Below are 15,507 nucleotides of genomic sequence, written 5' to 3' on the forward strand. Positions count from 1 at the left end.
GTAAGTATTGCATGACGCATTCAAGGAGACCCTTCAGTATTGAAAACCACCATGAACACCATTATTTGCGTAAGGCGATATCATAACGTCTTTACACTGTTGTGTCCAGGACAGGTTTAAGACGAGGAAATGATTTCATTGTTGAAGAGAAAAGAGAGATAATAATCTGTGGTAACAGAGGAAAAGCATTATTTCCTAATCTTTACGGCCACGGACTTTAAAATTGACCATGTAAATTTTAACTTTTTTAAGTACGTGCTCACAGTCTTTCAACTTTTTTTTTGTGATGTCGTCATATATATGCAGTATTGCTGTTTATATCTCTCCTCCAGAAGTATTGAACTTTCTTCACCATTAATTTAGTTCATAATGTTTTGATAAGTATGATATCAAATACATGTTACATTATATACATATTCACACATACATTCATCATTACATACGTACGTAATATATACATCATATTCCCCATCATAAGGGACATAAGATGGCCTCGCTACAAGCAGGTGGACGATTTTATCATTCCTATTTGTTCACCCTTGACAGCTGCTGCACTCTCTGGAATGTTTAATACAGTGATGAATGCAATATATGATAGAACATAGACATGATACACGCATACACGCACGCACACACACACACACACAATGTACATACATATATGTTTGTATATATACGTATATATACATATATATATACAGTATATATATATTACATATATATTCTATCGTGGACATAACGTGAGGATAATCATTGTGTTCAAGTCTTAAACTTGCGATGAAGAAAGTCGAACGTTACCCTATCCCCCTAAAAACCAACAACAACAACAAAGCAAAAACAAAACAAAACAAAACAAAAAAAACAACCTGCTGCGATAATAAATATCATCTTTGAATTTTGATTTGTATGGTTGCCCATGGTGAACATTAAGCAGTGGATGAACACAAAACGTGTCACCTTCACAAGCCCGCAGGGCGATTAGCAAAGTTTCTTGCTTTAAATGATACATTTAATCATGCAGCATGACTTGATATATTCTAGCACTTCATATGATAATCAATGATGATTAGATTGTTTCGCATCTTCCTACATTCCTAAATAGTAGTGGATTTTACCAACGGAGAGGTGGACAAGAAATGCCTCAATGATTATCATAAACAGATTTCAATTTCTTCTCATGAGGATTTGTTTCCATCTTAAAATCGTTCTCATTTTCAAAACAGTGTCATGCAATCAATAAGGAGCTACACTATTCTCACGGCCTATAATAGTGCATTAGGCTCGTTATTAAAGCATCCCTCCCCGTCCAAATATTAATACGTATTGCTTGTCTCAACTCAATCGCAGCTATGCTTATTTCTAAAAGCACTGAAGATGAAGCTAAAAATAAATTGATATTTGAGTGTCTGCGTCCTATGTGCATATCACTGCGTATGATTTTAACCTACTTTGGAATTTTCGGGCGTTGCTATGGCTCTAATCTGCGGATACTCGTAAAAACGCAAACAAACGGCGTTGAAACACGCCCAGTAGTCAGTAGTCAATGAGAGCAAGCATGCATTAATTCATACACCACCACACACATCGCAACCAAAAGTCTGGATAACATCGTCTCACCTCCCTGGGATAATCGACCGTAGTACATTATTACTCCAGTCGTGTTCAAAGCGCTACCTAGGAACAACGCTTCGAGGGAGAGAGATATAGCGACTGGTAATTTAACTGCATTATTTTTAACTACAACTATTGATTCGCTATCAACCATTCTCACCAGACGTTCAAGATGGCGGCATCGGGTGATGTCAAAAGTAAGCCATATTTTCCCTATGATTTCGTGGTAGATTTAGATGAGTGCTGATACAACTGATTAGGTGTCGTTTGGCATATTATTACACCCAGTGTAAGGGTTTGTTTCTATAGGATTTTCCCTTTAAATAATGAGGTGGGGGTGCATATGTTAGGAGAAAAAGGTTCAGTGGAAGTGTTTCAGCCCTGCATTCAATTTGTAACACAACTTAACCAATGTTGGAAAGGTTTCAGATAGATTAATTGTATAATTCACACGTTTGTCCTGCATTGCACGGACCGCTGTCGAGTCGTGCCTATATCATAAGTTACAGCATTAATTTGCATTTTTTTTTGTATTGGTCATTTTGTGAAATCTTGTTAAAATGCGTGCGTTTTACGGTCATTTATTTTTTTCTTTTATGCACTTCATTGCATTCTCGGCTCAGAATATACATTTTAATCTCGATGTCTCTTCAGTAGATTAATGTCACTTCAATGTCAGTTGTATGTTATCTTATTCCGATGCCGTCTCCATAGAGTGGTTATCATGTCAGTAGGCCCTACTCATGGAAATGAATAGTCCACAATAAATAGTTTGCGTAGCAGTATAGTTTTAGTACCTATATACAGACCTCAGTTTAAGCGTTTAACACATTAAATGAATGCACTGTATATCCTTCTCACCCAGTGGTTTTGGTGACGGGCTCGTCGGGCTACATAGCCACTCACATTGTGAAGCAACTCCTGGAGGCCGGATACAAGGTTCGAGGGACTGTGAGGAGTCTAAGCAATTCAAAGAAAGTGACGCCATTGAAGGAACTCTGTCCCAATGCCGCTCACAAGCTGGAGCTAGTGGAAGCCGACTTGGTAAAAGATGAAGGATGGAAAGAGTGAGTTTGTAGTGCATTAATGGCAAAGTGAAAATTGACAATATAAATAATACGAAGAAAACCGTAATACTTGCGGGTTGTGGTATGCCTTCAGAAAAAAAAAATTAGATAAGTGTGATAAGGGCTGCAATTTAGTTGAAATAAGATGAAACGAAATGTATTATATATACGACGGGTTTTTTGTTTCTGTTTCTATAATGCGATCCCCTTGTAGAGTCGAAATAATCGACGTAGAAATGTCTCAGTGATAATCTTAAACTTCCGAGTCAATAATTACACTTCATCGCGACAGAAAGTTTCATTCAGGTTTATAAAATGGGTTCAAGAATGTAGCCAATTGGAAGTGCTGAAATGAGTCACGTGTGCGTTCACGATTTCTTACTATTGCACGGCCGTGCAAAAAGCGTAAAGTCACTGACGTCACAATGTTTACACTAGCAGTGCACACTCAATCAGTTGTTACAAGTGCGTCGCGCGCTACTATACGCGCTGTCAATCCTGTAAACAACTTCCAGTTCGGGTTGCCAGCCGGCCTTTCTTGTGCATAACATGTGGCGTACTTGATACGCTTATACGTACAGTACTTATATGTGCGGGATTTCCGAGTGCGACGTGCGTAAATGTTTGGGACGAACATCTTCGGACATCTTGACTTTTGAGCGACTGCTACATGTAGCTGACTGGTATTGACCCACAAAGGTACATGAAAAATGCTGTTAGTTTTGACCCATTTTATAAATCAAATAATACATACACAGGTTTGAGTTCGTGACGTTAGTGGAGACGCAGCTCACTCTCGGGTATTTACAATGTAGTGCGCTACATCTCCACTAACGCACTCTCACCTGTGTATTATTTGTATACAATCAAGTTTCGTTTTATTTAGAATTGATATTTGGATATCGCATGAAAGAATATCTTCCTATTATGATAGAAAATGACCTGAACAATAATGTCTGCTCTTTTGTATTTCTCTCTTTTTTCATTACGTTGTATTATGGAAAAATGGCATGTGTATGTACAACTCCATATCTTGGGATTTTCTGACATTGAAATATCTATCATTTGCACTTATAACTTTAGCCTAAGCGTGTCATAGATACATTAGGTTCATCATGTCACGGCTCTCATTTGAACGTCCACGTTGTGGACTGTTTAGAGTTCACAGCTACGAAGTCTCACGCATTCTGCGTGAGACTCAAGCATTTTAGGGTCCGTCTCACGATCTCACGCATGGCACCCATTTTTCTCACGCATTAGGTGAAATCTGCAACTTGGGCCTATTAATAATGAGCATACAGATCAAATACAAAGGATTAAAGTGATAGTTGCAATCGAAGGTATATTTCCCTTTTTTCTTTCAAAATTAATAAGTAAAAAACAGTCACTTAAGTATGCACTGGGGGCATTTCATGAAGCATTTTTGTCCGACAACTTGTCGGACAAATTTGCTCTCAGCCAATCAGATGCAAGGATTTCTGTAGCTTTTAACATTTTGTCAGACGAAATATCTGACAAAACGCTTCATGAAATGCCCCCCTGATCTCACCAATAAGAGCTAAAAATTGAATAAGCTCCCTACTAATCCCTCCCTCACCCTCACTCGCGCGCACATGCGCGCACCGAGACGTTGAGTTATGAAAATCTCACTCATAAAAAATTTTTTGAACTTGGCATCCCTGGGAGTTAGCAATACACATCAAATGCCTATGCACTCCAATTTCTATTATTGCAATCAGTCACTGGGAAATACTCCAATCTCAGCAAATATTGTCCGAACTATTATTTACCGAATATTACCACCATTGTACCAGCAATATGGCGAATGTGATGTAGTCTGCTGCAATGGGCAAAGGTCAATGAGGTCAAGTCGTTCTAATCTGCCCCCCCCCCCAAAAAAAAAAAAAAAAATCACTTTTCTTTCTTTTATTGTTACCAGTATAGGTGAAACCAACGGCCGGCGGAGGTTATGTTTTATTTTAATATGTTTATCTGTCTCTTTGTTTGTGTTTAAGATAACTCGAGAAGATAAAACTAATTAAGACAAAATTCTTCAATATTTTCGAGGTATGTTCATGATGAGGTAAGAGAGAAAAAATAATTTGGGGTCATGAGATCAAAGGTCAAAGGTCATAGGAAAAGTTCATTTAGTACAAGAAGTACAGCTTAATCCCCCAATTACTTTGCCACGAATGATCCTTTCTTTCTTTTTTGTTTACCAAAAATCAATTTGGGGGTCAAAGGTCAAAGGGCATTGGGTCATAACAGGCTGAAAAATGTATGTTTCATCAGGGTGAATTTTAGAAACAATTCACTGGACCACCGCACGTACTATGGTTGTAAGATGGTATATGGTATATTGACCGATATGCCAGACATGATGTCTGATTTGCTTGCTCCAGGGCCGTCAGGGGATGCAGCCATGTCCTCCACACCGCCAGCCCGCTCCCTGTGCAGACTCCAAAGCATGAAGATGAACTTCTCAAACCCGCCGTAGAGGGCACAACGAGGGTTCTCCAGGCATGCGCAGATGTCGGAGGAGTGAAGAGGGTGGTGGTCACCAGCTCGTGCGCCGCTATTTCTGGTAAGATCATATTACAGAGTTTTCAATTTGCAGTTGGCCTTGATTGCAAATGAAATTGGTATGAATGTTTAATTTCCAAAAGAAAATATGATTTTATACTTGAAAGCTAATAGCAAGCGTCACATCAAATCAAACCGACTCATAGTTATAAAAATACTAAAACCAACCTATATCTTGTTTTCAACCATTTTCAATATTGTTCAAATGGTTAATGGTAATGGAAATTTTGGCAAACAGGACGCAAAAATAAACAATACAGTTTAACCCCTAACTTTTGGAAATCAGCAAAATTATGTATACAGTGAATTATCTAACAAGCGTGAAGGGTAAACAATACAGACTGAATCAAGTCATACAATTATCAATTGTAGTTATGTAGGAAGACAAGTTTAGAATCTTTACATGAGGTATGACCTGAGATGAATGCAAATTTGAATCAAGATAAAAAAGTAGTCATTGACATTTCCATGAAAAGAGCTAGGAACTTGCTTGAAACGGACAATGACAGTAAACAATGTGTAAAGATATTGAACATAATCATATAATATACATGTAAATGTTCCTATGTTTATACATAAGAGAGAATATATATCTATCTCTACATGTATACAATTTTGATATATAGTATACAATGTCATGTAATATGTATATTATATATTCATATTTATACAACACCTTAGAATGATGTCGAATTGTGATTGGCCAAGAACATGTCACATGACATTCAATAGAAAATACCTATCAAACTCATTGAGAGTGACGGCCCCTGGCACAGGCCTATTGCACGGCTCGAAGGTACTATAGCACGGCTTCGCAGGGGGCTACAAATGCACGGCCGCTCACACCACAGAACTCTACGTAGAGTTCTGTGGCTCACACTAGCAAAGCGCCAGCAAACTACGTGCTGGCCGGCTGCGTTGCGCTGCCGGTCTCACAGACCAGGCGCGGCGGAGTTCTGCAACGTTAACGTGTACGCGCAGCTACTTTACCTAGCTACAATGTAGTTAGTTGCTAGACAGGAAGATCCGTCTGTCCGGAGGACTCTTTTATATTTTGCCATTAACGCTGTACCCCCTCCGTATACGGAGGGGATCCGTGAAGCCAGACGCAATCTAGTCTCCGCGGAACATTCCCCGACGGACAGATACAGACCCATCTTTCGGTCAAGTTAGTTGCATGTATTGCGGCCTTACCTACTGCTGTGTTTTTACTCTTGACTCTGAGCTACGTGGACCACAGTGATCTACCGACATCTCAGATCGGCCTAACAGTCAGGCCTAACTCGATCTAACGTTAGTGTAGAATGGGTATAGACCCTGCCGAGTTTGTGATTCCTGTGACTGTGTGGTCGAATCATGACGAGTGTTTGAAAGCAGTACAAAGGGTGGTTTACAATTCTCGGCCTAATTGTTACACTTATTTTTGGGCCCTCCTGAGTTGGCGGTCACTATTTAGTACTGTGATTGTGGACAAGGTGTTGTATAAAACGAATAATTTATGTTCGTGCATTGGGACACGTAATATCGCACTCGGCGCGAAATTCGCCACTGGTCTATTCAACGCGCCTTGTTGAATAGACCAGTGGCTTATCTCGCGCCTCGTGCGATACCTATTCGTGCCCTGATGCACTCACAACTCATAAATTATTCCTTATAGCGTATAATGTGGATATGGGTAGATAGATAGAGAAAAAAGAAATAGAGAGGGGAGGGGAGAGAAAAGTGCGTATTTGTACGAGGTTTATTTTTTGAATGCCTATATTAGATGTTCGATGTGGTTTGATGTTTTCCTAAGACCTGATGGAGAACAACGAAACGCCCATTGACGAGAGCCAGTGGAGGAACCTGAAGAGTCCCCTGAACGACACGTACGGAAAGAGCAAAGCTCTGGCCGAGAGAGCTGCCTGGGACTTCGTGGAGAAAATGCCAGGTACTGGTAGATGTTTCATTTTTTCAATCGAATCGTTTTACCGTGCCCGGTGTAAAAAACAGAAAGAAAAAAAAGAAAAGAAAATTAATTGTTCCTTAATTTGCCAAGAATTCTATGTTCCCCAATGGCAGAAGTCATCGAAGTCATAGCTCCTAGAAACTATCACACTCACATGTTCTTGTGAAATGATAATGGCACGAATGAAGGTCACTTTTGGCGCATGGTGATCTTTAAACTTAGCCTCTGGGTTTCTTTTCAGTGTTAGCTGCTGCTTTATTTAATCATGAATATTCATGTATACTGGAATGCAAAAAGGCATAATTCATAGCACTAAAGTGCTAGGTATACCAAACTGTGAAGGCCTCGACGCAGCGAGCACGGCAACAGCAACGGTCCGGATTTTTTTTTTTTTTTTTTTTTTTTTTGTCTATGGTGCTCGAAAAGGAACCATGTCTGATTCTGTTACAAACTCACTTCCCCGCAAATAAGTTTGTTACAAAATAAATCTTCAACAGGTGATTTTGCTGCTCTTGATTTTGACATAAGAATACAATTTTGGGTGATTTTGTACCGAATCACTGATTTTCTTAATAGAACAAGACATGGTTCCTTTCGGCGCACCATAGCAAAAAAGAAAAAAAAAAAAACACACACACACACACAAAAAAAACCCCAGGACAGTTGTCATATACCGTCAGTGCTCTGTGTGCCGAGGCACTTGACACGAGCAAACCGTTGTATGTCTATAATCAATGTGATAATAATCGTTCCTGTTGTCTTCTTTGGCCTTATTTTCATTCAAACTTTCCACTTTTCACCTGGTGCCAGCTGAGACCAGGTTTGAACTGGCCACCATCAACCCGTCGGCGGTGCAAGGACCCGTTCTGTGCGGTGCGCCGGGGGCCAGCGTCCAGATCATTCAGATGTTATTGGAGCGCGGTACTCCGGTGGTGCCTAAAATCAATTTCCCCGTCTGTGACGTTCGCGATGTGGCCAGGGCCCACGTTATCGCCATGACCCTACCAGAGGCAGCGGGTGAGTCCATCCAGGGGAAGGGGAATTCCAGGTTCTTATACAAGAGGGACTTATCATTGAGCATCAAATGCGAAGAACAATAATCCCAAACGAAAAACAAAGCTGCACTGTTCTAGAGCGTTACTGAAGTCATAGAGAATGAAATCTCATGATGATAATGATGACTATGATGATTATCACTTGTTATCATTTCTATCATTATTTTCGCCATCATTATTTCGGTTAGAAACTGCTCTGTCGCTTCAACGCATGTGACAAGGGTGAATTCAAAGAAGAATTGCATCCAGAACGTTAATATTTGAAAAATTTCGAATGATGGTTTAAATTTGAATAATGACTAAATGATTAAATCTTTCATCGATCGATTTTACCATTATTGTATCTACTGTAATTTTGTATTTTTTCCCGACATCTATCAATTTATCATTATCATCACTTTAATTGAGTTGCTTCAATTTCTATATTTTTTTCTGTTATTCATGATTCAGGTAACCGACACATCATTTCACCGTACAACCTATGGTTCAAGGAGATGTCGGAGATTCTTCGCCCTGAATTCAGGGACAAAGGTATGGGGAGACACAGACACACTGTCCACGTCCCGATCACAACAGACCGTACATACATGGTAGGCGTGGCTTCATCATCCCAAAGTTCAAACTAAATAACGGGACATTTTGCGGTCTTGGAAAATAGTCCGATACTGCGATATCGCGCCAGTTCATGAATTAGCGCGCTAATTGACGAGCTAGCCCGAGGTTTCCTTGGGATATTTTCCCGATCAAATAGTAAGCTATTTGCGTCTTCACCGCACAAACGGCGGGCTAATTTGACTTCGGGAATTTTTTCCCTACCGCGTTTTGAAAACTCGGGCTGATAAAATCCCTAAAGGGGATGGCTAGTAACTGATCAGTGGGAATCAGTGGGAATGCTTGGGGATGATTTTTCCAATCCTTGTGGAATTCATTTAAGAGTACATTATATGTCTATTGTGTGAAAATTATTTGCTTCAGAATGGTCTCATATTCAAGTAATGTGCAGTTTAATGTTCCCAGGTTAGAATGCCTGTACAGTGATGGGGCGATCGTCAACGGGCCGTTAACGATTGCCCCGTCACTGTACAAGCAAATAATTTTCACACAACAATAGCTGGTGTGCATGTATCATTACTGTAATCGTGTACACACCAGGGTGGAAGTGTACATTCATTACGTACAGTTGTATATTCACATGTAATTATAGCAAGAACCATATCCAACACACAGATTAGTGCTTTCAAGGTTTAGATTTTGTCATGGACGAGATATTTCATCCAGTATATCTTCTTGACCAACGTGAATTTAAGTCCATGTGAATCTGCCTATCGATAGTAATAACACCAAAAGCGAAGAGGTGTCACTGCAAGATTAACGTTTGTCAAATGAGGACATAAGTCACATTCATTGTCTTATTCAAAAAATTACACATTTCAATTTCGATTCCAATTTCAATTTATTTTCATATTTCACGTGAGAATGGCACGGAAAATGAACTACCACAATACCAAAATTACAAAATAAAAAGTACAAAGGTCTGCTTACAGTATAGTGTTGGGCCATGATCAAAGCATGAGAAATATGATGGGGCCTACGTATTAGCAAGCTTAGTTGTTCAGGCTTTCCAGAATGAGATGACGTATTCATAGGGGAAAATGGAGGACATCATACCTATTTAGACAATGGTAACATTGAGGGGAAATGATGAAAGAAAGAAAACAAATAAATACAAAACCTAAAACAAATGTTACTAAAGCAAACATAGAGAAGCCACATGATGCAACAATATCAGTAACACATTACTAAAAGCAAAAAAAAAAAATGAAGGAAAAAACAACATTCATTAACTCGGGAAAGTATGAGTGCAAACTGTAAATACCCCTTTTAATTATGTTGTAGTCATTATTTATTGAATGACGTAAGATTGTTGTTGTTTTTTCTGCTTATCATTTTTAGGTTACAGACCTCCTACTTCCGTAGCCCCTGGCTTTTTGCTCCGATTTGCCGGATTGTTCAGCCAGAATGCTAAAACTATCTCTCAGTTGTCTGGACATGTGGCTAAGTTTTCGGACACCAGGGTAAGAAAGTCATGCCATACTATCTATATAAAAACAACAACAAAACACACCTTCAAAGTCTTCAGCAGTGTTCAGCGCATATTCAAAAGTATGTAGAGGCAGAGAGATCATAGAAGAGGAATATCATTACTGAACATCTGTTCGCTGCGGAGTTATTAAATTCATTATATACTTTTTGTAAAAAGAGAAGTAGTTTTTTATACGGTCAGGTATTTTTTTTACAAATTAATGTAAAGCATCATGTTTACAGTAAGGGTGTATTCTGTAATTGTAACATTTCGCACTAAGACTCAGTCATTCAATAAAAGATTGAAGAAGGCAAGGACGCTAGGGTAGGCCTACATGTTGCTCCCTTTCTATTGTAAGAGAGGCGTGGGTCGCGCAAGACCTGAATATTTGATGAGGCATGCTAGCGCTGGAACCCAGTATAATTACCAACATGAACGCTCGTCATGCATAGTCGGGAACAACCCATGTTCAGAACTACTAAAGTTGTCTGACACAAAGCGACAGTATAATAGCTACATAACAATGTCCTACTTAGGCATTCTTCGTAACGCCAAGATGTGTTTCAAATGTTGCACGAGCACTCCTCGACCAGCTGTTTTCAAATTTACAATTTTCATTCTCTGTGTAATTTCTTGTCAATTCTTACGACATAATTTCTATTCCTCGATCAATTTCTTTACCTCCGTATTACGTTCATAACATCAGCTTCGACAGGTTCTCGGCATTACCCCGTACGACCCCAAGGACTCACTGATCGACATGGCCTACTCCTGCATCGAAAAGGGGTTCATCGTCCGCAAGAAGGGTTACTACAACCCGAAGGATAAACAGGAGACGAGCTAGGCCGACAGGAGAAGGAACAAAACTCTGGAGCACTTGGATCTGGTTTTTATAGCAAAAAAAAAAAAAAAAAAAAAAAATAGATAAAAAGTCTGAAGACAACATGCTGAAAGATGCAAGCTTTCATGGACGAAATAAAATTTCAGAGAAAGTTTTGACGTGGCGACACTCTCATGCATCTATGCATCTTTTGTTATGTTACCAAAAAGAAAACTATTAACAAGCTGTGGTTGATTCTGTGTACTTTTTACCTGGGGTATACTTCAGTTGTTTAATTCAACCATCTATTGTAAGTGTCTCATGATTTAATGTTATAGTAGAAACAGCTTCTTTATTTGAATCCAAATCTGGTCATATACCTTTGCATATCATATCGGCTCTTTTTCTTGGATTAAACCCTATTTTTGGTCATGCGTTATTTATATATATTATGTTCTCATTATACTTTGTATTATAATTTATACTTTATGCCAAATGATATAATAATTTTTACGCACATAGTGAGTCCCACGGGGAAGTTTATTAGGTCTACTTTTGTTTCTCGTTTATATAAATGATTTTTGTAGGTCATCAGATGTTCTTTCCTTTATTCTCTTTGCGGATGACTCAAATTTATTTTTTTTTTGCACAATAATCCTCTTACTCTTGTAAATACAATAAACTCTGAATTAGAAAATGTCGCGCAATGGATAAAGGCAAATAAATTTTCTCTTAATTTTCAAAAAACAAAATATATGATTTTTAGCAACTCTATAGAGGCACTACCTGTTGACATTGTTTTTGATGGGACTCCACTGGAAAACGTTTCCCATATTAAATTTCTGGGAATAACAGTTGATAACAAGCTTTCATGGAAATTCCATATTGATTATGTTAAACTATTTCACGAAATATTGGTATAATTAACAAGATCAAATTTTGTCTTCCTTTGTCGTCCCTGATTACATTATATTCATCTCTCATATTGCCATACTTAAATCATGGTATTCTTGCGTGGGGAAATACATATCAAACATTCTAATAGATAAATTACTTTTATTACAAAAGAAGTCACTCCGTATCATATGTCATACTGCATTTCTGTCTCATACTGACCCGTTATTTTTTGAAAATAAAATTTGAAGATTAAGGATTTGTATTTGTATAATCGAGGACAATTTACGTTTAATTATGATACAAAAAAAAATCTTCCAAATACATTTTTAACAATGTTTCCAAGAAATCAGTCCGTTCACAATTACCCAACAAGGTGTTCGAATGAGTTTCATTTGCCCTTTTTCAGAACTCTGCTGGCTCAGAACACCTTTATTTACGATGGGCCAAAGTATTGGAACTCACTTCCTAATGATATTGTAACAGCACGAACTTTGAATTCTTTCAAGAATAAATTGAAATTATTTTTTACTAAAATCTTAGAACATAATACCAGATTAGGTTTGTTTGATTAACTCAATTAAGTTATCATGTTTCTTTCTTTTGTATATACATTAATCATTACATATCAACTATTTTCTATTAGAGTAAAATAATCTGTCGGATATAAGTTCTCCTCAAATGTTACAGTTATTGAACAAGGTATCATTGTGTCTATTCTTTCCTTTTAATATGTCCGCTCCTTTGTATTTTTCTGGTATATGTACCCAATTCTTATATTCCAAGTATCATTCAAGGGTGCGTCTTATTACTCCTACATCCTGCAGTTCAGTTTGCTTGTGTCCACGATGGCGTGTGTTGCAGTTTCATTTTCTTTTTCTTGTTTCCCTTTTTTCTTTTTTTTTCCGTTCTTTCCTGTTATTTCATTTCATGTCAGTTGACATTGTTTTGTCTGTAGTTCATGAAGTCATTATTCGTTTTTTATATATTTCTGAGGGTCCCATATCGTACAAGCTTGGCTTTTTAGTGGGACCCTCCATTTCCATTCCCATCCGTGTAAAATGCTTATGTATATACCTTATAAATGTAATTACGTTGTTACTCATCATCACATGTATTTCATTAATGTACTTTTTTGAAATTACCACAAATTTGTTTTGTTTATGCATTGTATATAATTTCTCCTGTTTATTTAATGGAAATGAAAAATAAAGTTGAAGTTGAAGTTGATATATACGTTAGTGTGCACACTTAGTGCAGATTTAATGTAGGTGTCGAACTGGTTTAAAAGGAATTGACTTTCATTTAATATTGGTAAAACAGATTACGTTTATTTTAAGCATTCAGATACTAATACAAGTTCAAGTTGAATAATACTGTTCATTCTTATCCTACTCGCATTTTGGAAAATTTTCATCCACTAAATCCCAAGCTATTAATGGCACAAAAATCCATAAGACAAAAATGATCCAGACCTATGGAATGCACTTCCAGATTACGGTAAATCATGTAAAACGTATTCTTTTTAAGGCCAGAGTAAAAACTATGTTACTACCAGACTATAATCAGTGAGCATTGTTTTTCATTGACCAAGCTCTTTTTTGACATTCTGTGAATGAGATTTAAAATTCTTGCAAAGTACACAATGTTTCTAATTACTGTTGCACGAAGAAGGGACTCACAATAAGATGAGGATTGCCAAAATAGTAGAGCGGTTCATTCTCTCACACATTCACACACACATTGTGATTTATGATATTTTTACCTGAATTTCATTCTATATCAGGCTCATTTTCACAATAAAATCAATATGAACAAAAATAAGCAGCTGTATTCTTTTCAATTATGTTCCGCTGTATCACATTCTTTTCTTTAAACTTTGCAAATTATACCTTAATATATGCAAAAGTCATATAAAATTCTGCATAAATCCTAGAAAAAAAAAGTATCCTGATCAACTGCACCAAATTAATCATCTGCTTCCCGTTTACTTGAGAATACAGCATTTCACCAAAACCTGCAGTAAACTAAAAACTCATAAATAAATTAATCGAACGAAATTCACTATTTTTTTAACCTATCACCCTACCCCATGTCTGTCGTACTATACAAAACAGAGTAATCACACAGATCCAGGAATTCCGTAAAAGCGGGGGGGGGGGGGGGGAGGCAAAATATTTCTGATGCCACTTTTGGGTTTCATCGGCTGACAAGCAAAAACAAAAACAAAACAAAACAAAGCAAAACAAATCAAAAAAAGAAATGGGGGGGGGGCTTCAGCGCCATTGTCTGGTGCCACGACAATCGGCTGAAAAAGATGGAGATATCTTCTTCTTTTTTTTGGGGGGGGGGAAACAAATCTTTTTTTTTCTGATTATTTTTTTTCTTCAAAAAAGAAATAAAAGGAGGGGGACGCCACTGTCACATGTGCGTATTCCTAGAAAAAAAAAAACGTATTTTCTAATTATTATTTAATTGTCAAAAGAAAACAGTCCTTTCCAATTTAACCAAGTTTTGTAATTATATGACACATGTTTAGATTATTGGTATTTTTATCCTTTTTGCAAATACTACATGCCTTTTTTACAGGCTGTGCCTTCTTTACAATTGATATATAACTTATTTGTTTTTCACTCTCTCCTCCTTTTTTCTTCCATCTCTCTACTTCTTCTTCTCGTTCCCGTCTCCATATTTCCTTCATTCTTGTTCACTTAGCGTATGAATTCATTTCCATATGTCTTTGCGTTTTTCTTTTTTCTGTTTCTTTTTTTTTTCTTTTTTTTCCTGGACCAAAAGTCACTCGTATATCTCTTGTAAATTCACCAGTCTTGTGTCCTTCTCACTCTCCCTCTTCACCTCCATATCCCTTCTCTCTCTCACCTCTCCCTCTCTCTTGCCATATTTCCCTTTCTTTGTTTTGTTTTGTTTTGTTTTGTTTTCACCATATATCGTGTATATATTGTATATTTCTGTACATTTTTTTTCTTTTCATCAATCGCATTTTATTCTTTTTTTTTGGTTATAGTTTTGTACACTTTTCAGAGTTATTTGCAATTATTATTTATTGATATTAAAATGTGCTATATGTTTTTCATTGGACTCCGATACCTAGAGTTTGGGCTGTGAGTAAATAAACTTTCAAACTTTCAAAAACCTAACTTACACACCATTTCCCTACTAGGCCTACTTCCTATCTACATCAACCCAACCCCACCCCACCACAAACACTTCTCTATACAGACATATCAAAACTTACCCCTGTTTACCTCCAACTACTCACCAAATCAATTGCCCCCCCCCCACCGAAAACTGACCCTCCACACACACACACATACAAACACAAAACTGAAACCACGAAAAGAAAAACATGCACACACACACACACACACACACTGAAGTGGGGAAGAAATATTGAAAATGATGATTAAAGTTTATAATTCAGACCA

General features: G+C 37.6%; 1 protein-coding gene across 1 annotated transcript; it reads left to right on the forward strand.

The window, feature by feature from the left end:
* Positions 1-1,634: 1,634 nt before the first annotated feature.
* LOC139725889 (uncharacterized) lies at positions 1,635-11,214 on the forward strand. Its single transcript, XM_071636967.1, has 8 exons — positions 1,635-1,808; positions 2,477-2,678; positions 5,081-5,262; positions 7,057-7,191; positions 8,020-8,226; positions 8,715-8,795; positions 10,218-10,339; positions 11,054-11,214. The coding sequence occupies exons 1-8, from the start codon at positions 1,784-1,786 to the stop codon at positions 11,189-11,191; spliced, it is 1,092 nt and encodes a 363-aa protein (XP_071493068.1). The 5' UTR covers positions 1,635-1,783; the 3' UTR covers positions 11,192-11,214.
* The last annotated feature ends 4,293 nt before the right edge of the window (positions 11,215-15,507 follow it).

Source organism: Diadema antillarum, unplaced genomic scaffold (assembly GCF_040938485.1).
Source record: "Diadema antillarum isolate AM-2024a unplaced genomic scaffold, OU_Dant_1.0 seq00000068_RagTag, whole genome shotgun sequence".
Taxonomy (NCBI): Eukaryota; Metazoa; Echinodermata; class Echinoidea; order Diadematoida; family Diadematidae; genus Diadema; species Diadema antillarum.

What these genes read in the sequence shown, in the direction of transcription:
- LOC139725889 (XM_071636967.1), top strand. Translation starts at nt 1,784, where the DNA reads ATGGCGGCATCGGGTGATGTCAAAA. An exon ending in CTCGTGCGCCGCTATTTCTG is followed by an intron (nt 5,263 to 7,056) that starts GTAAGATCATAT and finishes TGTTTTCCTAAG; the next exon opens with ACCTGATGGAGAACAACGAA. An exon ending in CCCTGAATTCAGGGACAAAG is followed by an intron (nt 8,796 to 10,217) that starts GTATGGGGAGAC and finishes TATCATTTTTAG; the next exon opens with GTTACAGACCTCCTACTTCC.